This window comes from Helicoverpa armigera, chromosome 6 (genome assembly GCF_030705265.1).
Source record: "Helicoverpa armigera isolate CAAS_96S chromosome 6, ASM3070526v1, whole genome shotgun sequence".
In the NCBI taxonomy this organism is placed as follows: domain Eukaryota; kingdom Metazoa; phylum Arthropoda; class Insecta; order Lepidoptera; family Noctuidae; genus Helicoverpa; species Helicoverpa armigera.
In genome coordinates this window covers 9,671,487-9,691,993 of record NC_087125.1, presented here as the reverse complement: position 1 = coordinate 9,691,993, position 20,507 = coordinate 9,671,487, and the positions used below count along the sequence as shown (strand labels likewise).

The following is a 20,507-nucleotide window of genomic DNA, read 5'->3' as shown; positions in this document are numbered from 1 at the left end:
CATATTTTCTTTGTCAGGTGTACTCGGGCAGCGAGACGCAGTTCCAGCTGGATGAGCTGGAGGCGGGCGCGGAGTACCTGGTGCGCGTGTGCGGCGTGCGCGGCGGGCTGGCGGGCGCGTGGTCGCCGGCGGCGCGGCTGGCGGTGCCGGCCGGGGCCCCCGCCCCGCGGCCGCGCCGCGCCCGGCCCGCGCGCACGCTGCACCCGCGCCAGCTGGCGCTGCTGATGGCGGCGGCCTTCCTGCTGCTGGCGGTGGCCGTGGCCGTGCTGCTGCAGGGGCTGGTGGAGCCGCAGCCGTGACGCGCGCTGGCGGTGGCGCAGTCCCGCGCGCTGTCCGTGCTGCCGCCGTAGCCGGCTCGCGAGCTGCCGCCGCAGCCGGCTCGCGTGCGGGGGCCGCCCGCTGGCTCGCGTCCGTCGATCCGGATCGATGTTTACATTTAGAATACGAAAATATTACCGGCTTTGCATTTTTTGCATCGATGTGAGGTTGCCATTCAGAGTGTATATTTTTTACAGTCGAGCGAGAGAGCCTCGCGTTCTGTCGTGTCTCCTATGTGTTGTATCTAAACTTTCACAAATTTTCATAAATCTAGTCTATGCTTGTAACTTATTATTTTATTTACTGTATTAGCAAAATACCGTTGTGCTTGTTTATACTATATTTGAATACGGAATCGTAATATTTGTTTTGACGGTGATACGACACGTACTTCCGATATTTAATATTTCCTCTTTGTACTATTTTCCATACATTTGATATTTCATATTTTTATAAAATTAAATTATCGAACGATCTGTTGCATAACTTTATCAGATTTAATTATAAGAAGATAGCAAACGAGGTGCTCTATATTATTATTATTAATGTTTTGTTAAGAGGGACGTGGCCCCTCGCTCTGCAACGAGTTTCCAGTGTGTGTGCTGTGATCACTTCCTTATGCGAATGAGACTGATTTTACAAGTAAATGCTTTGTTTATAGAATGAATCAATGCTTACCCTTTGATGACTAACTGTGTCTGCGCCATTTACATATAAGCACGTCTGTTCGTTACTTGTGGCAAGTTGTCGGGGACGGTGAAGCTGCCGGCTGGTGTAATGTGAACCTATGTGAATGGGACAGAGCCACGGCGGAGCGGCCGTGGTCGCTACACAAACAATCCGATTTTATATGCTCCGAATGCTTATTTGATAGTATCGATGTATACCTAATTATATTGTATTATCGATAACTTCATAATATTGTTGTTTTTATTCACAGAACATGACCTTTTATTGATGACATTATATAATATAGATTAATTTGTTTATAAATTTAGAGATTACGAATTATTGAGATTGTTACCACCCGGTATAAAAGTAAGAAAAGGATTTCAATTTTAGAAAATTATGTTTCAAATATGATATTTTAAATGAAATTCCCATACTGGTGTTTGTTACTGTAATAACATTATTAGGAAATTGTTAACTGATGTTCATATACCTATAAATATAATTTTAATAAACGAATTTCTTGTAGATAAGAAAAAGTGAATTTAAGTATCATTTATATTCAGAATTAGATTAAATAAAGCATCGTACGGGGTTCGACTTTGATGTTTCTTAGTATCATTATTCAATTAATGTTGTTTCGTGGAGGTAATGTCGTACATAATAAAATAACATTGAATATTGTCATTGTTACGTAGGCTTCGTATTGTATTGGAGTTTACTTCGCTCGGCGCCGGCCTATAGTATCGCGCCGGCGACGGTCATGTATGTTGCTGTATTTATTTATTATTATTTATGTTTGAGATACAATTACGCACCAATAAGCATAAAATATATCGTAAATATGTAATATTTACTTCTACTGTGATTAGCTTATTCTATTCTTTCTACATATAGTATCTTTATAATTATTGTCTGAAACATTCCTAGGGTACGTGTTACTTTCGGATATCAAAGAACCTTTTTTTAAATTTGTTAATAATTCTGTAGTAGACAAGAAATTCACTTCGTGCCTATTTCCGTACGGCATAATTTAAAACGTAAGCGCAGCTTACACTGTTATAAATTATTTAATTTTCGAAAATTTTATAATAATGATGATGTGCAATTAACAATTATTTATTCTTTATCGCTTAATATAAATATTTATTTTTTAGAAATTATATCAGAATAGTATCGTTTATCAAGTGAAGGAATCGATGTTCCTAAGTGAGTTTTACACTGTTGTACAATACACCGATTGCAAGCTAAATTGTGTACTACGGTCAAGCATTCCAACTTTATTCCACTTGTAAATAGGCCTAATGAATTCTACGACTTTTATAAATGTACATGCTTTAATGAAATGTAAATAAATCTGATGTTCATGAGCTTCATGTAAGGAGCATGTTTAGATGCTGAACATGTATGCGAATTGAAATTACTGCATTGTGTTGAGAACTAAACGTTTTTAAATTAATGAGAATTACGGGGATAACATCTCATATTGTATTTGTGTTTGAGTATGTAACGTATAACGAAAAATGTATATGTTTTAATATAATATTTGATGATGTTATGTATACAATTTATTAAACATGAATATATCAATAAAACTATATTTTGTGTACATTGAATGTTTAATTTGTTTTTCTACGACAATACAAAACATACCACAAAACTTAATAACAATATTCCATCCATAATTACGGTCTATTTTACAACACTGACAAGTCAATCCATTTATTACAAAATGTGTAGTAACTCAGTACCTAAGTAATAATAACTATAACACCGCTATTAAATAAGACACAACTTTGGTCCTATAAGAAGACTAGAGTTTTTGTACTATGAGTATTTTCACTTAAACCTAGATTTATTACTAAAGCCTGTTTAGATTGGTGGGAACAGTTGGCACGACTTCACATTTTCACTGTACACTTCAGTATAGTTAGATAGGTAAGACTTCTCCTTTGTAGAAATGTTATCAATACAGCCTTTGAAGTTTTGGGGAAATATTTTCTTAGCTATTGTGTATTCTTGGTCGGATATACCACCTGAAATAAACATTTTAGTAAATCTTATACATTAATCTTCTTAAAGGCAAAACAAATGAGTTGACACACCAACGTAAGGGGTATAAGTAAAAAGTCCTTACCAATATACACGTCCACGTTATCAGCTTTATTCACCATTCCTGGTTCTTCTGTATAAACCAGTGTTTTATCAACAGTCAATGTAATATTAATCTTATCCATCTTTAGTATTAAAACGTGCCACTCAGCGTCACTAAGGAATCCTGCATGAGGCATCAATCTGGACAATGTTCTGGTAGGCCGAGCTGAATTAATGTAGTTGGTACTAATGTTGTTATGATGGAATGACCAGACTAGTCTGAGGAAACCCTTTTCAAGACCTAAGCCAATGTAGTCGGTACCCTGCGAACAAGCAGTAATATACAAAACATGTTAATAAAGGTGGTGCCAATATAGTACCTTGAGGAACTCCTCTACAAAAATAGTTAAATTAGTTCTACGGTACCATTATAATGTTGGTTAAGATGAAATTGAGTTCTATCTAAGGATGATGCCACACCAATTTACCAAAATAGGGATCACATCTTTTAAACGAATGTATAATGTATATGCTACACATTGTCAAAGGCTTCACCTAGATCTTTACCGATTGTATATCGATCCATCGAACAAAATTTTTATTACAAGTGTTTATATAACTATGTAGTTGTTAACTTATTTCTTTACATATTTTCAAATATTAAAAAAAAACGCCTTACCATATCAATCCAAACCAGTAGACCATTTGGTTCAGCAGTAGTAAAGTTGAGTCCGATATAGTTGGGCCTCCCGAGAGAAGGTGCAATGCGTTGCTGGTTCGTATGACTGGCTGCTGGCTGGCGACCCAAGGAGACTAGCGATGTACCGTCAAATTGAGGGATTTTGATTTCGATCTCTGAAAGGTTAGTGGTGATTCATTATATGGCGAAAAGCTATTGTATTGGTTTTTGTGTGATTATGATGAGTCAGAGATGTTTGTAGAAATGTAGAAATATGTACCTCAATTTTCGTGTTAAGTTGACTGAAACGAATGCAATTTTATGAAGTGTTTGAAAGTGTAAAGTGTGTATTGCTTTTTGCCAGTGGAAATAATATTTGTAGAAAAGAATATTCGGTTTTCTCTCGAGGGCTAATGCCTTACTATGTATGCTACTCGTATATTAAGCAGGATAGATAATGAAAAGTCCTGGCAAGAGATGAGATTAAGGGCAAGAGGACCCGAAGTTCTCCGAAGATCTGAACAGCGATAAGTTTTCTAAAGATAACGAAAACAATTAAGGGTGATTCTTCGAAACACAGTTTTTACGTGTTTTTGACCGAAGAACATATGAAAATATCATTCGATTGGAATGAAAGTTTCAGGTTTTATGTAAAAGGTAAAGGTCTATCGACGCCTCATGTAACTAATTAGAATTTATAAAAAAAAACTATAATTAAGTTAGCAGAAAACAGTAAAACCTAATTAATCTGGTGTGTCCCAACGCCGGTTTTTGCTGCATTATTTAACTTTCTGTGAGCTACGGTCGCGTTACAATAAAACTAATGAATCCAAATGATCTTTAAATATGTGTTTCTTAATATTTTAACATTAAAATAAAAGAAAATGGTGTATTTTCATAATTACATTAATTTAAAAATTGTCCCCGACTAAATTCATCATTAAGCTGGCTCGATTTGTTCAATCATTATCTATACGTAAATAAAAAATATTTGAAAAAGTAATATTTACTTGTAAGTGATCGCGCCGATCAGCACCGAACGGTGACAGTGAGTGCTCGTGAGGGGACGTATTTTTCCAAAAAAATACGATTGCAAGTTGTCATCTGGTGTTTGTAAGGCAAGTAGTCATATCAATCTGTCTTAATTAACTGATAGTGTGTATCTGCTATCGTTTTGTTGCCAACGCAAAGTGTCTTATGAGATGGTTTTGCTAACATTAATTGCATGTTTGATGCTTTACGTTTATAAATAAAGGAGCAGGATTTGATAATCTGCGAATTCCTCATTTTTCTGTCCCCCATTAGTCTGGATTCATCTGGCTCTTAAAGCCAGATGAATTTGAGCGGGACATATGAATTAGATTTCATTCAAATTCGGGCATATATTACAGGTATGTCTAAAGACATTTCTTAATTGTAGTTTGTATACTTATTTGTTAATTTGTGTTGGCTTCTAGTGCATTGTTTTTTGTTCAAATACCGTGGAAATAATTATACTTATTTTTTAATTTCAATAAGATTACTTAAGTAAGTAATACAAAAAAATAAAGCTGTTGGTTTTTATTCCGAAGTTCAATTTCTGTGCTAGAGGTTTTCTTTTTTTTTTATCGTCGCTAGAATAGCTTTATATTTTTTTAGATCCATAATTTCAAAATTTCAAAACGAAAATTATAAACAAGAGAAGAAATACTAAGAAAAAGGACTAGCGGATAAGAGAAGATATGACAGAATAAATAATAATGAAGAATTATGGAAAGAAAAACAAGAAGGAATAGACAAAACTATATACGCAGGAAAGAAGAAAACAAAAAACTACTGATAGGAGAAATGAATCTCAACGTCTGATTCATTTACATAAAAAGTTCCTGAAAAACTCAAATTTAATTATTCAGCGTTCTGCAAGTTTGGGAGATCTAACCTGATTTTCGATCAATAGATACTTTTTTAAGAGATGGAAGTAAACATTTTAGTGTCGATTTAGAAAATATAAATCCATACTTAATAGACACTGATGATGAAAAATTTAATATTTTTTATTAATTTAGGTAGGATATTAATTAGTTTTCTACTATCTCAAGCTTAGAGTTCCTATCGTACTGAAAAATTAAGTCTGATTTTGATTTACTAATCAAAATCAGACTTAATTTTTCATTCGTTTTAATTGAGAGTTTGTTTTCGGTGAATTTTATTTTTGTTTTAAGCTAAGATTCGTTTTTGTTTTGTGTTATTAAGAGGTCTTATTAAGATAAGTTTACCATTTCATATAATTATTATAGCGTTGAAGCTAGTGTGATTTAACAACCGTAAGAGGTTTAATAAATGATTAATTTGAATGAAAGCGTTACTGTTTAATTAATTCATAATTATTTTCTTGTGTCAGCCAAAAAAAGTGATAAATTAAGTAGTAATAGGAGTAATTATTTCAATATTTGGTAGAATCTATACTATCTATACTAATATTATAAAGTGGAAAACTTTGTTTGTTTTATGGTTGGTTGTAATAGATAAACTCAAAAACGACTGGATCGTTCACCATTAGAAAGCTATATTATCTGCGAGTTACATAGGCTATATTTAATCCCGGTGCGGGCAATAGCTCCCACGGGACGCGGGTGAAACCGCGGGGAAACGGCTAGTTTTATGATAAAGATCATTGGAAAAATAAAGGAAGTATCATTAATCTGTACTGTCACAATTAATCTGGCCCAGCAATTAATCAGCACCTTTTAAATCCTAATCTACGTGATGCAATTCGATGCCTTCGATATATGATATTGCACATAAGGCACTAGGTCAAACTATTACGTCAATTTTGGTCTAAGAGCAAAAAAAAATTGAGCCAGATCAATGAGTCAAAAACACTCGGTCTCGAAGAATCACCCTTAAGGCAACTGACTATTATCGCAGAAGGTGCCAGCATATCCAGGGCCGCACACACATCTACCAGCTCTACACCGGCCTCTTGGCCACACACAGGAGGCCGGGGAGCAGGCCGCATGTCGTCTGCACCGGGGGCCCGTGCCCACGTAGTTGGAGGCGGCCCCGCATGCACAGCGAGCGCGGCCCTGCTCTAGTACACAGACCCCACCGCCGCATGCTTCGGAACCACAAGCTGTGCCGTCACAGTCGGCGAGGTTGCGGCCCTCTGAAAAGAATATATTTGAGGAAGTTATGTAGAAAAATGTGTTTGATTCATCCTTAATGAGCATCCTTCATCCTTGTGAAAATTAGGCTAGACTTGAATCTAAGGCACATTTAATTTTCAAAGTAAACAGTAGTCTCAAGAAAAACGGACTTTTATGTTGTCTTGATGTGTTGAACTTGAGAATTAACAACTAAGAACATTTTTGGAAGGTGTCCCTAGTAGTGTCCTAAAATTGAGTGGAATATAATAATAACCTTGTATATTCTGTTGTTCCAACGGCAGAAGTATGTTGTTGACGTGAAGATTTTTAATACAGCCAATGTATGGTGCTGGAGCTCCTGACATAGCATCGAAGGGCAGAGATGATAAATCTTTTGCTCCACCTGAAATAAATAAAATAAAGTCTCATGAGACAGAATAAGCTGGCAACAGGTTTAAGCACTAAACAAAGCAGTTCTGGAAGTTAATAAACGGAATGTCCACTATGTGGTCAGTGGCGAAACCTTACCTTCTGGTGATTTTATCATATCATCTCATGCTAAAGACACTACAACTATCCTGAATCTTTCTTGTTCCTTGATCACTTACCAAGAAGTATCGAAGCGTTGCCAGCCGTATGAGGATAAGCGTGAGCCAGCATAGCCTCAGTACTGAGTGACCCATCGACCCACACGTAGAGGCGACTGCCATACCGACCCGCTTTCACGCTGTGCCACTGCGACATTGACACTACCACGCCGCTGCGGACCAGGGATGTTACTCCTGATAGACGATCTGAATACAGAAAAGTAGAGATAATATCATCCTCCGAGCCTTTTCCCAACTATGTCGGGGTCGGCTTCCAGTCTAACCGGATTCAGCTGAGTACCAGTGCTTTACGAGAAGCGACTGCCTATACGTCCTCCTCAACCCAGTAACCGGGGCAACCCAATACGCCTTGGTTAGACTGGTGTCAGACTTACTGGCTTCTGACTACCCGTAACGACTGCCACTGATGTTCAATGACAGAAGAGTTGGGTATTAAAATAAAGGTTTATTACAGGACAAATTCAATTTCCCGAATGTCAGAATTGACTTCAGCTATAACAGCAATACCTACCTACATTTTTCCTGAGATGGGAAGATGACTCGGTTGAATTTGTGAAATATCGAAACCGCCACTTTTTTCTTCTAGAAGTCTTTGAACCGAATTTGACACGTCTTTTCGTAAATGAAAAATACTGAAGGCATTTAAATGATGATAAAATCAAAATCCCTATTACCTGTCCACCGATACTCCAGCAAGCCACCCTGCAGCGACAGAGCAGTATAGAAGTGTGGCGTTTGAACAAACATCAGTAAGCCTCGTTCTTTAGCCGGCTTGACTTCAGCCTCCAATGATAGGCTCACACTGGATATGGTGCGAGCATGAAGCTTCACGTAGGATCTTGTTCCAGTGAAAAGGACATCCGTAGGGAACAGTTCTGAAATGTGTTAATCATACCATCCATATAAATATGAAAGTTCTGATGAACTAGATTAACTGTCATGCAAAAACAGCGAAATGAATTCTGTTGAATAAACGGACGTATAGCCATCAGAATATAAAGAGAAAAATAAGATAGAAGAATTAGAAATTTCTTCAGTATACAAAAGAACAGCGGTAGGAGCAATTTAAAAACACAAAAATGACTTTGCCTTTCAGTCTCGATTTTTTCAGACCGCTTAAACAAGGCTACCGATTTTATATTCCTACCTAAGGATATTATGTTACTTCTTAATGACGATAAGAGAAGAAAACATTTACCTTGCTCACAATACACCCCAGTCTTCCCATAAGGACAGTCGCACTGCGTATTCCCGTCGGTGCTGATGACGCAGTGTCCCTGACATTTGGACGCCGAGCGGTCACACGGGTTGTGGCTGCTCGAGCAAGTTGCGCCGAACCAACCTTCGTTGCAGATACACCTTTATGCGAAGAAATTGTTTCAAGGTATATTTTAGGAGTTTTTGATCGGTTTAGACTAGATCTCCATATAATCAAATGTCGAAATTTTGGGGTGGTATTTTGCCGTTATCGATTACATATGGATTGCGATAAGAGGATTACATAAAGGGAGTACATAAGAAGAGTACAAAGACAGAATATAAGAGGAGTACATATGGGGAGTATATAAGAGAAGTATATAATACAGGCTGTGAACTCTGCAGTTCACTGTACAGACGCAGCTTGAAGCTGTCGCCCCTGACTGCTTCAAGCGGTCCGTGTATTGCCGTCTAAGGTTTCATAATCATATACAGTATACAGTACTTAACTTACCCATAAGTAGCCGGCGAATGTATACAAACACCTCGTGGTGCGTTACAAGACTTAGCAGTACACTGTGCGACGCCACACTGCCCCACCCCCCGGCCCCCGGCAGCCCGGGCCCCCGCGCCCACGGCCTGGCCCCCCACCTCCCAGACACAGCCGCGCCAGCCGCTGTGCAGGGGCAAGTCGTGAGGCAGCTCCGCGAACTCGGGGGATGGGTGACCTCCTGAACGGAACATGTTGATGGCGTTTTTGTAATCGAGCCCTTAATTTTTTCAGTAAATTTTTCATTTTATTTTCTAAAAACTCAATACTTAAGGTCATAGAGATTAATTCGAATTTTGTGTAGAAGAAAGTGCAACATCGTTTGGACTGTTCCATAGGTCAGTCACCTAGAATTGGGTGTCTACCGACCTAAAGTTCAGTAAAATGTTGTCGAACTGGTTCACCACCTCCATTCCTGATAATTCACACATTGTAAAGAAACATGTCCAGACAGACCATAAACGTGGCGAATCCCAGAGAAATTATTTTAACTGTCGCTGACCCAAAAAAATTTGCAGAATTGCCAAAAGTCAAGCTCACCAATAAATATATAGGGCAGTAGTGTCATCTTGGAGCTGTGTGCGGGCGCGTTGCCGGACACGTTGTGTCGGCCGTCCACGCTCAGCCCCGCGGAGCGTCCGCGCCGCCACACGCGGACCGCGTGTCCGCCGCGACGCGGGCTCAGTGCGCGGGATGTGAACACACGACGAGGACCTGAATAAGGGACAATTTAGACATATCTGTGGGTCAAAATAAACAATGCGACAATGCGTTTAAGAGGTCAAAGATGGTTTTTAACCGACTTCAAAAAAAGGTTCTCAGTTTGAAAACCAGCGAAGTGTAGGTTCTAGCCAGGGAGCATGTTGGCACAGCTCAAAGTGCGAGATTTTGAACAAGGAAATTCAAAAATCGATAAAGAGAATTTCGAAATGATAATTAACTTAGGTGCATAGGCGTACAATTTGTTGTAACCTCATTATCCTCCTGCCCTTATCCCAACCCATTTCTTTGATTAAACGCTAAAGAAGTTTTAAGTGTATATTAATTTAATGCATGGTACCTACGTCATACCTGCATGTATAATGAATGAGTGTTGACGCCGACCTAAGCAATATCAACAAAAACATGCATTCTTGAGGAACACGGGTGGCTGATTATATTGGCGGTTTGCCAATACTTGGCCATGTGTGCTTCATACAAACATAGGTATACATATGTGAGTGTAATAAGTATACATCCATATTTAACGGATGTGGAAGGCTAACAATGCAAGTGAACTGAAATAATTATTTTTAGACTGCATTGTGTAAATATTCGTCAGTGAAAGGTGTATGAACTGCCTTCCAAACCGCTAAATGCTAATTTTGTTGCACTTTACTCTCTAATTTGTAAACTTTTTGTTCTCCAACTCACCACTGCCCATATTCCAAGTAAGCATGACGTATCCTTTGACGAAAGTTAAGGCCACATGCTGGCTCCTCGAGTCATGCCGTCCACTTTGGCCCACAAACGCCAACAGAGCTATTTGGTCCATATCTGAGGTCTGGAAGCGTAGGCGCAGGTCGAAACGGTCCGAGTTCATGGCGGTAGGAGATAATGCGTACATTATGTACGAAGATATTCCGGTGCTTATTGGGGCTAGAGATGGACGGGTGATCTCTACATCTGGGAAAGAAAATTAGCCATATGTTTGTAAAAGTTTTAAAAGAAAATGCATAAATAACGGTCTTCTCCGTACCTTTTTTGACACAAATGAAGCAGGCCTTCCAAAGGGAGTTTATAGGGGAAGTAGATAAGTCAGTCTACCTACATATAGGGAAAGTATATAAGACAGTATAGAGGGAGTACATCGAAGAGTATGTAAGAGTGCGTAAAAAAATAATTGCGGCGTCTGAGGGTTGGATTTATTATTATGTATTTTGAGTAATAAAAAATTGGTAAAAAAACTTTTAAGTTAAACGGTTTTATCTTATGTGCACTGAAAACTAGAAAATAAAAAAATAGTTACTTACCTGTCAACCTACGTAGGTGGTCCCGGTCATACTAGACTAAAATAAAAACGTGGGGCCCATTAACTATTGCTGTAGTACTTTCTTCTAGAGGTATAATAGGTGTGGATTGCATCGACTTACTATAATCGCAACTGGAGATTTTGACAATCAATAATCAGCCGTAGCGGCTTCACCAGCGAACGCCGAGCTCATGATCTACCAAAGTATAAAGATGTGCTTTGCCATAGGTAGGATTTCACCGGGGCCCCACGTTTTTATTTTAGTCTAATATGACCGGGACCACCTACGTAGGTTGACAGGTAAGTAACTATTTTTTTATTTTCTAGTTTTCAGTGCACATAAGATAAAACCGTTTAACTTAAAAGTTTTTTTACCAATTTTTTATTTTCTAGTTTTTAGTATTTAATGAAAATGCCTACCGAATATTCCTCATTCTATCTAATTCATTTAGTGCATCATTATTACACGGTCTCTTACCTGACAATTTATTACAATCTAATTCCTCAATACATAGCCCTTCCAGATACTTTTTTTTTTAACGACCCCCAAAAATCATCACATGACCTCTCCTGCTGTGGGTCAGCAGCGGTGAGGGAATGCCAGACTCTTGACTAAGAACCGTTTTGTTCCGTCGTAGGCCTTTTATGTACCAGGGCCGCGGTAACTCTTTCGAACAATCTCGCAGCCCAGGCAGGCCTTGGCCCTGTTGGGCCCCGCTGGAGTTACTGACAGTTTTCTACATGTGAAGCCCTTTCATTTGATACCCATATTGATGGGATTGATAAAACCTACGTTATCCGCCATCTTAGATTTCAATTTTGCATAGTAAATTGTATTCTACTTGTTGAGACCTTTCATTTGATACCCATGTTGATGGGATTTATAAAACCTAAGTTATTCGCCATTTTGTAGAGGCCGCCATCTTGGATTTTAATTTTATATAGTACGTTGTATTCTACTGGTTGAGAACTTTCATTTGATACCCATATTGATGGGATTGATAAAACCTACGTTATCCGCCATTTTGTAGCGGCCGCCATCTTGGATTTCAATTTTTATAGTATATTGTATTCTGCTTGTTGAGCCCTTTCATTTGATACCCATATTGATGAGATTGATAAAATCTACGTTAACCGCCATTTTGTGCCGGCGGCCATATTGGATTTACAATGTTATTGATATTACTATATTATATTGTCATCGGAATTAAAGGTGTATACAAAATTTCAGATTAATCGGTTGACAGGAAGAGGGTGAAATTTGAATTACTAAATTTGACCCAAGAATGAATAAATAATAAATAAAACAAACGGGGTGAGCTAAATAAAACCGTTTAATAAAAAGGGTCCGAATGGCATAGATGCACTTGCAGACATTTAGAAAGTAAATAAATTCTTATCTTAATATAAAAAAACAAATACGTTGTAAATAGGTAATAAACAAACCTATATCTAAAACATCGATATGTTGTATCGTAAACACAGATTAAAGACTCTGGATGGGCTAGAATCACTGTTTGATAAGGTTATCTATAACCCAAGATATTATTTTATGAGTAATTGTAATAAAATCGGTTTGTCTATCTATGATAACTACGATTTATAACCCAAGCTTTCAAAACATAGTCACTGATCGTTATTTATAACTCCATCGATGATTAACTAAATTGTAATTTACTTGAGTGCTATTACAAAACACCGGTCGAACTAACCTTTGCCATATTTCTAGCCTTTAAAGAACGGCGTATATACCTTTTGGTTTATTCCATATACCTGGCAGTTATGAAACATATTGTTAGGGCCAGTATAATTTTCTGTGGTCAAATTGCGATATTGCGTACGATACAAAAGCCAAAATCAATAATGGTGGCAGAAATCAAAATAAGTGGCTGTCTAACAAAAAAAAAAAGGGAGATAAAACAGTTTATGAGAAATATTGAAAAATTTGTAGCAATAGATCAATAGATATGATGGCCCCAGAAACCAAATTAACTAGAAAAGGGGAGATAAAAGAAAGTGTGAAAAATATTGAAAAGCAACAAAAAACTTACTGTATTCGCATAAGATGCCATGTTTCCCGTATGGACAAAGGCAGAGGAATCCACTACCCGGGTGACGAACGCAGCTGCCTCCAGATTGGCATGGATTGTTCTCGCAAACGGACTCATTGCAATGCTCTCCAAGCCACCTGCAAATAAACATATAAAATTGGAGATGATGAAATGGAATGGAAATATTTATTCGCCGAGATATGGTTAACACAAAAGGTGGTAAAAACAAAAGGGAACTATATTTTTTGTCACCAAAATTTATATTTGTCATCAAGTTGTATCACCTAATAAATAGATCTATCGCCACGAAATATTTTCGTTCTCAGATAAACAAAGAGTGTTCCCAGGTATGAATTAGCAAATTATTGTTAATATAATGTGTAAAATATGAGATGGATTACCAATAAAATTGTAGTGCATTACATGAATATAAACTTCGTTCTTATAATAATAGTTTTATTACTTAAATAATAGCTTGGTGCTCAAAATGGTAGATCTGTCACCAAATAAATCGATTAATCGATCCCTGACTGCGACTCCTTTTTATTTGTTATTTTGTCACCAATACAGTAGTTACATTTTATTTCGTTCAGTTATTAAAATAATGTATTCGTTACCAATTTAATACATCAGTTTATAATTTTAATAAAAATATGTTCAAAGGGAAGAGGAAGGGAAGGGAGACAAATTGGCGCGCTTTCGGGCCTCAACGAATGGGTTGTAGGTTGGTTGTAGGTACGATCATACGATGCGGGCAGCGAGATTTTTAACAATAAATATTGATTATTTTGACTTTGATTAAGTGTTTTATTTACTATTCAGCTAGAAATTTAATTTAAATATATTTATACTACCTGTGGAAACTAAAGCCCTTGGGGGGAGGCACATGGCCAGTTAAGTAGTAGACTCTTTTGGTTGAAAGGATGATGACGACCACCCTACATTTTTAGACCTTCATGAAATTTTATAGTGATATAATATATGATTTATTGGTGATCTCTTTAAATTAGTTTGCTTAAATACTATTAGGACAAACCTATTATAATACATACAAAATCATTTATTTGGTACTTGACCCCATATCTCCATGATTTTCGGTAATTTATTGTGGAATTGATTTTATATTGTTTGGTGACTACATTTGGTGACAAATCTACTATTTTGAGGGCAAACCCTATTATTTAAGAAACACAAAATGAATTAAATTGGTGACAGCTTAAATCATACCCAAAACAAAAAAATCATGTCGCCTTCAGTAGGCATGCGAGATACTGGTTTTTGATATTTTAAGGAATATATCAAAAATAAGATAAGTTTAATGAAAAGAAATGATATAATTTTTGAGCTTCTGTTACAGGAAACTTCGGGTATGCCGAAAATATTGTAAGAGTCATTTTCGGCGAAATACTAGAAAAGTTTAAAGTTATCTAAAAGGAAGTTTCAGTTCAGAAACGACATCCTTCTTTTTAGGGAAATCGATTAAAAATGTCAGGCCACATCACATACTCTGGGATAATTGCTGTTTATATTTGTGGCTATGGTGAAGCATAACCCCAATTGGGGTTTGACATTTGTCTTCATCTCACCCATTAGCACAGGAGCAGGTGTATCCCCCGTCATGGTGATCGCTGCACGTCCCACCGTTCAGACACGGCCCTGACAGACACGAGAGCGACAGGCACTCCGTTACTTCACCCGCATCGAGTGCATCGCCGAACACTTCACGTTTCTCACCGTTCACCTAAAGTACATTTATAAAAAGTTTTAAAAATGTTCCTGGAAATAGGAAATCTGACGTATCGGTACCTATATGTGCCTACAATAATATCATTGAACTGGAATTTGGATCATTAATTCAGGAACTGTCAGAAGCCAGAAAGTCTGACACCAGTCTAACCAAGGGGTATCGGGTTGCCCGGGTTACTGGGTTGAGGAGGTCAGATAGGCAGTCGCTTCTTGTAAAGCACTGGTAGGTACTCAGCTGAATCCGGTTAGACTGGAAGCCGACCCCAACATGATTGGGAAAAGGCTCGGAGGATGATGGAATTCAGGAACTGTGAATTCAACACTGCACAAAAATTAAGCCAATGACACCTGAAAAAAATGAGTATTTACAACAATAAGACAACTTACAATAAGATCCCTAATACATCCAATAAAAGGTTTGCTTTCATAATCTTTAACTTCTCTCGAATTTCCGAGATACAGTGTCGAGTTGTGGTCCAATGTGGTTATGTTGGCTACTTGACCACCACTCATGGCCACTGTGTCATTGAGACGGAGAGTCGCGTTGCAATGCTGATCTTCCGGATACAAATCTAACCTGCAATCGAGGTATTGACGTCATTGACCAAAAACACATCGAAGTAAATGGAGAAAGGAAATTAGGTGACGTTTTGATCAATACTGATCCTATAAAACAAATAAAACATTTAAATAAGTAAATGACCCATAAGTTACTGCCTAAAGTGGATCTATTGGGATTTCATTACATACCTTGTTTCAATTTTCATCGGGTACCCTTTATTGACAAAAGTCTTCAATTCACTCAACAACATTGTTTGGTAACCGCAAGAAAATTTGAATTTCAATAATCCTGAATTCATGAACAGTTGCATGTAAACTCCTTTCGCTATATCCGCGTGTAGTATTTGTCCGTCAGTAATCAGGGTTTTTGCGTTGAATTCTATATTGATAGATGTAGCGTTTTTTAGTTTGTGAGCTATGAATGAGTTTCCTCCGAAAGCTGCCGATGTGATTGTTATTGGTTCATCGCAAAACCTTCCACCGTAATTGAAATTGCAATGGCACTGAAATCAGAAGAAATAATATTTATGTTTTTTTTCTAAATCTCCATTAATCGTACTTGTCTTTCCTTACCCGAATTCCGTGAGGAGTATTAATACAGCTTCCATGTTCATTACATATTGAATCAGTGCATTCCGACTGCACAGTCGTCAAAGTTTCTGTATCAACACCACTCGTGACTTCCACAGTTTCTGTAGTCGAAGAGTATCTTACAGGAAGGTCCGTTGTGGGATGTTCAGTAGGAACATTTGTGAACATCTTATCTGTACTGCTATCAGTTTTAGGCGTTGTTGTTATTTCTGGTGTAACGTCAACTGTGGTAAATGTAGGAGAGGTGGTTCCAGTAGTTTCGTCGACAATATCTTTTGTAGGTATTATTGTTGGTATATCAAGTTTGGTACTATCTGTAACTGAACCAGTTGTAACATCGACATCCGTAGATGTTGGTTGCTGAGTAGCACTACCATTACAAGCTCCTTGACACTCTGTAGTAGTCTCAGTTTTGGCATTATCCGATTCCATAGTTGGTCTAGTCTCTTCATGATCAGGTAGTTCTGATATTTCTGCTCTAATGGTTGTTGTTTCGATAAATGTTGTTGTTTCTTCGGATACACTAGTGGCTTGAGTGTCTTTTTCTGTTGTTACTTCTGTGACAGTAGTAATAAAAGGCTGTGGTTCAGTGCTCGTTCCTGAACTACTGGGGCTATCAAAGTCAGTTGTTCTTTCAGTTAAAACCTGAGTTATATCAGTAGTTGGACTATCTGTGAGAGTAGTTTCAGCATCAGATTTCATTGTCGTAGTTTCTTCAATTAAAGTAGTTATTATGGATTGGGTAGAGCTTGTTATAGGCGTAGGACTGACGTATTCACAATCGTAAGTCTCGTCTTCCAGTATGAGACATTCGCACAATGGGCCAGTCAGTCTTGGTGGACATGAGCAGGTAAAATTATCTACGCCATCTATACATGTACCACCGTTCATGCATCTGAAACAAAATTTTGATTAAAGAAGGACTGGTTAAGGAATAATCTCCTATCTACGTAAATACGTATCACAAATTACCTTGGTCCTAATAAGCACTCATCATACTGCAACTCGCATCTCTCTCCGTGATAATCGGGCACACAGTAACAGACTCTAACTCCATCTTCCACGACACACAATGCATTGTTACTGCAAGAGTTGTCATCGCAAAACTCTATCTGCACTTCGCAACTTTTTCCCGTGAAACCTAGAAAGACATCGTGATTTGTCAACCATGTTTTTCGCAATGTTTTGTTGAGAAATAAAGAAAGGCATTTTTACCGAACGCGCAAGCGCACATGTAATCTGCATGGACATCAATGCATACGCCGCCATTTTGACAAGGGTTGGATTCACATTCGTCTATCTGATCTTCACATTTCAGTCCAGCCCAGCCTTAGAATTAAAAATAATAACATAAAAGTTGCGATAATTAATAAGTATTACTACAGATGTAGTCAATGAGCAATAATGAACTAAGCTCAATCTTATTATCATGCCGAAAAACAAAAACTTAATGAATGAGAACTTAACGGAAAAGCACAAGCATCTTTATACAGCAATCGCGTGACTATCAAAATACAGCACAATCTCATGCCATCAACATTTTGAGCACATTATTTACCAAGCGAGCATTTGCAGTAAAATTTGAACCCAGGTCCCTCAATGCATTGACCTCCGTTATAGCATCGAACCTCTTCCGTAGAGTTGCATACAGCTACGTCCAGCTCGCAATGTTCGCCAGAAAAGCCTGGGATGCATGAGCATAGGTAGCCATTGTTCATGTCTATGCAGGTCCCGTTGTTGAGACAAGGGTTCGATTCGCATTCATTGTAGTTGGTTTCACAGTTGTCGCCTGAAAGTATTTTAATTAATTAGGAACTGAAACTGAAAGGCTGAATGCAGTTTTTACGTTAGTCAAGGTGGTTTAATGCGGAAATTCGGTTGTAAATTAATTGAATGCAGTTTACTGATTGTTCAGTTTTAACTTTAAATTACATTTTTTATGCATTTAATTGAATTATGTCCCTCGAAATTAAGTTCTTTCATAGATTTGTTTAGGTAAGGAGGTCAAACTCTTAAAAGGAAATTGGATCATCCAAGAATGATTCGGAAGAAAAATAAAAATATTTATAAACAGATTTTTTTATGAAGGTCCTTGTATTTTTGGGTATAATGAAATGTGTCTTTTCAAATATGAGCCGCGAAATTAAATGAAGTTTAATTGAATTAGGTAGTATGTATGAGTGAGAGTGAGAAGAACCATGTGGTACCTTTGTATTGTATAATGTACTTGGTACGTATTGGTAGGTCAATCAATACCTTTTAGGTAAATTAAGATGGTAATCTACTAAAGGCACATGAGAAATGTTCGGCCTAGTTACTCGCTCAAAAACGCTTTATTTGGGAATGTATTTGGATGGAAACTTCAGTAATGTTTGTTCAATTATTGTTTTCTGTCACGAATATCTAGATTAAAATTGCAGCAATTAAAATATTGCTGTGAATTATTTCGAATAATGATGTTAGATCTCAGAAACATTTGATACAAAACTAGTGGTATGTAGGTAGTTCGCGAAAAGCCGTAACCACATATATTATATTGTACGAACCTATAAAGCCATCAGGACACGAGCAGTTGTAGGAAGCAATGCCATCGATGCAGGTGCCTCCATTCTGACATGGACTGGACCAACACTCATCCCAGTTGGTCTGACACTGCACTCCAGTGTACCCATCCACGCAGTAACATGCGTATGTGCTGGAAGTTTACATGATCTAGATAGGTCTCTTCTGGTTTTAACCCTTCTCTTATTTTTTGAAGTCGGTCAAAAGTGTTTTCGATCGTCGTTTAGGTAAGTAGATTTAGTTGGGCTCAGTTTGCGCCCTTTATAAATCTGCCGTAAACGTATTTAAATAAACGAATATGTAAAACAAAATTTCGGTACTTAAGTACTTTAATTTCAAAATAGGGCCATATGAAACATATAATTTATATTACTAGGTATGTACCTGCATAGTGCGATTGTATCTGTTTGTAGGTACCCACAGGCCGTATTACAGTAATGGACGGATTGATATTGTAAACAGATACAGAACACTAATTGGTAGGTTAATATAGGGTTTCATACATTTCCAGGAAATATGGCCGGTCTGACCAATTGCCTAGGTCAACTAATTTAATAGTAGATATTATTTACATAGCATAATTTATGCAAAAAGTAAATATAGGAATATTATATTTAAATAGGTAGGTAACGTAAATAGGTTTTATTCAAGAGTACTTACGTATTGACGTCGTCTATACATATACCGTGTTGGCAAGGGCTGCTAAGACACGAGATGCCAGCGGTCACAACCCTGGCTGCTGCTAGCAACCACCAAACTGTTTGTAATAAACCCTTGAACCTCACCAAAAACATGGTTCTTAAACTACGGAACTCTTAAATGTTTACAGAAATATACATGCTGCTCTATGGAGTCAACGGCTCCCAATAAAAAAACAAAAGTTCAGTGACACGACCGAGTAAAACTTTGAAATGAATAATTAATTTGTACACAGATATTTTTATATGAAAGCTAAACTTATTTAAGAGCACAGAGATTTCCTAATCACATGCACGCATTATCTAAACGGACTATTTAACTATAATAGAACATTTTGGGAAGTATATCGTAACAAAGGATCGCACGCTTTACAGCGCACAGTCGCCAGAACTGGGTCTGATGGGCGAGGTGTGGTTTACCGCCAGCCGGTTGCCATGGAAACAGTTAAACATACAATACAATGCCTCATGATGAACGATTATTGACAAAATTTCGACACCAAGGTCCAAACACCTACGCATTGAGGGCATTAATAAATTAATTATAGAAAGTTATAGTGACAAACGCTTTTTTTGCTTTTTAATTGTAATAAGAAGGTACTATTCAAAAAATGAATAAACGCAAAATGGATGACACTTTTTGATTTTTTTCTATCATTGTCTCGAAGCTACTTTAATTATTTACTTAGATTTTTGGTGTGATAAATATCAAAGAAGTTAATTCATAAAAATAATAACAGTAAAACATACCATTACGTGTTGAAATATAATTATGTGTATAAAAGAAAGAAGGTCTCCAAATTATAATACGTACCTAGTTATTACTCGCAGATCGAAAATATTTTTTCCGCAGTTCATTGCATTATTTGCCTGCATTTAATTTTAAATATTGCCGCCGAAAACTTAATTTCTTTTTCTCCAATCAGAGTTCGAAACAAATGGTATTACCACCAATAAGATGTCCAAGTTTAATCATCTGTTCACAGCTGTAATTCCAGCCAATCACATTCGTTTTCGTAAAGGTACGTTCAGAACGCTTGACACTGC

General features: G+C 37.5%; 3 protein-coding genes across 5 annotated transcripts in view; 1 reads left to right on the top strand and 2 right to left on the bottom strand.

Annotated features, from left to right (window-relative positions):
- Mtgo (miles to go) overlaps positions 1 to 2,596 on the top strand; it is a 55,439-nt gene extending 52,843 nt beyond the window's left edge. For all 3 annotated transcript variants that reach the window (XM_049850983.2, XM_049850984.2, XM_049850985.2), the window contains one exon: positions 18 to 2,596. In XM_049850983.2, the coding sequence (XP_049706940.2) occupies positions 18 to 299 (282 nt within the window). In that variant the 3' untranslated portion in view covers positions 300 to 2,596. The remainder of the gene's footprint in view (positions 1 to 17) is intronic.
- Positions 1,617 to 19,959, bottom strand: LOC110371040 (protein eyes shut). The gene is given in 18 exon segments (XM_064035287.1): positions 1,617 to 1,690; positions 7,157 to 7,288; positions 7,494 to 7,679; positions 8,168 to 8,368; positions 8,692 to 8,852; positions 9,205 to 9,421; positions 9,781 to 9,954; positions 10,654 to 10,905; positions 13,303 to 13,439; positions 14,889 to 15,043; positions 15,436 to 15,625; positions 15,799 to 16,112; positions 16,183 to 17,095; positions 17,173 to 17,341; positions 17,416 to 17,529; positions 17,759 to 17,989; positions 18,747 to 18,895; positions 19,423 to 19,959. Coding segments are annotated over 18 exon segments (3,903 nt in total). The 5' UTR covers positions 19,557 to 19,959.
- Positions 2,600 to 6,969, bottom strand: LOC135116976 (protein eyes shut-like). The gene is made up of 4 exons (XM_064035060.1): positions 6,657 to 6,969; positions 3,761 to 3,936; positions 3,125 to 3,404; positions 2,600 to 3,023 (listed from the first exon to the last, which is right to left on the bottom strand). The coding sequence occupies exons 1-4, from the start codon at positions 6,967 to 6,969 to the stop codon at positions 2,860 to 2,862; spliced, it is 933 nt and encodes a 310-aa protein (XP_063891130.1). The 3' UTR covers positions 2,600 to 2,859.
- Positions 19,960 to 20,507: the final 548 nt, after the last annotated feature.

Coding starts and splice junctions, on each gene's coding strand:
- LOC135116976 (XM_064035060.1), bottom strand. CDS start 6,969: ATGCTCATTAAGGATGAATCAAACACATTTTTCTACATAACTTCCTCA. Junction 3,937..6,656: donor TGGCACCTTCTGCGATAATA/GTCAGTTGCCTT, acceptor CTAACCTTTCAG/AGATCGAAATCAAAATCCCT. Junction 3,024..3,124: donor TAACGTGGACGTGTATATTG/GTAAGGACTTTT, acceptor TGTTTATTTCAG/GTGGTATATCCGACCAAGAA.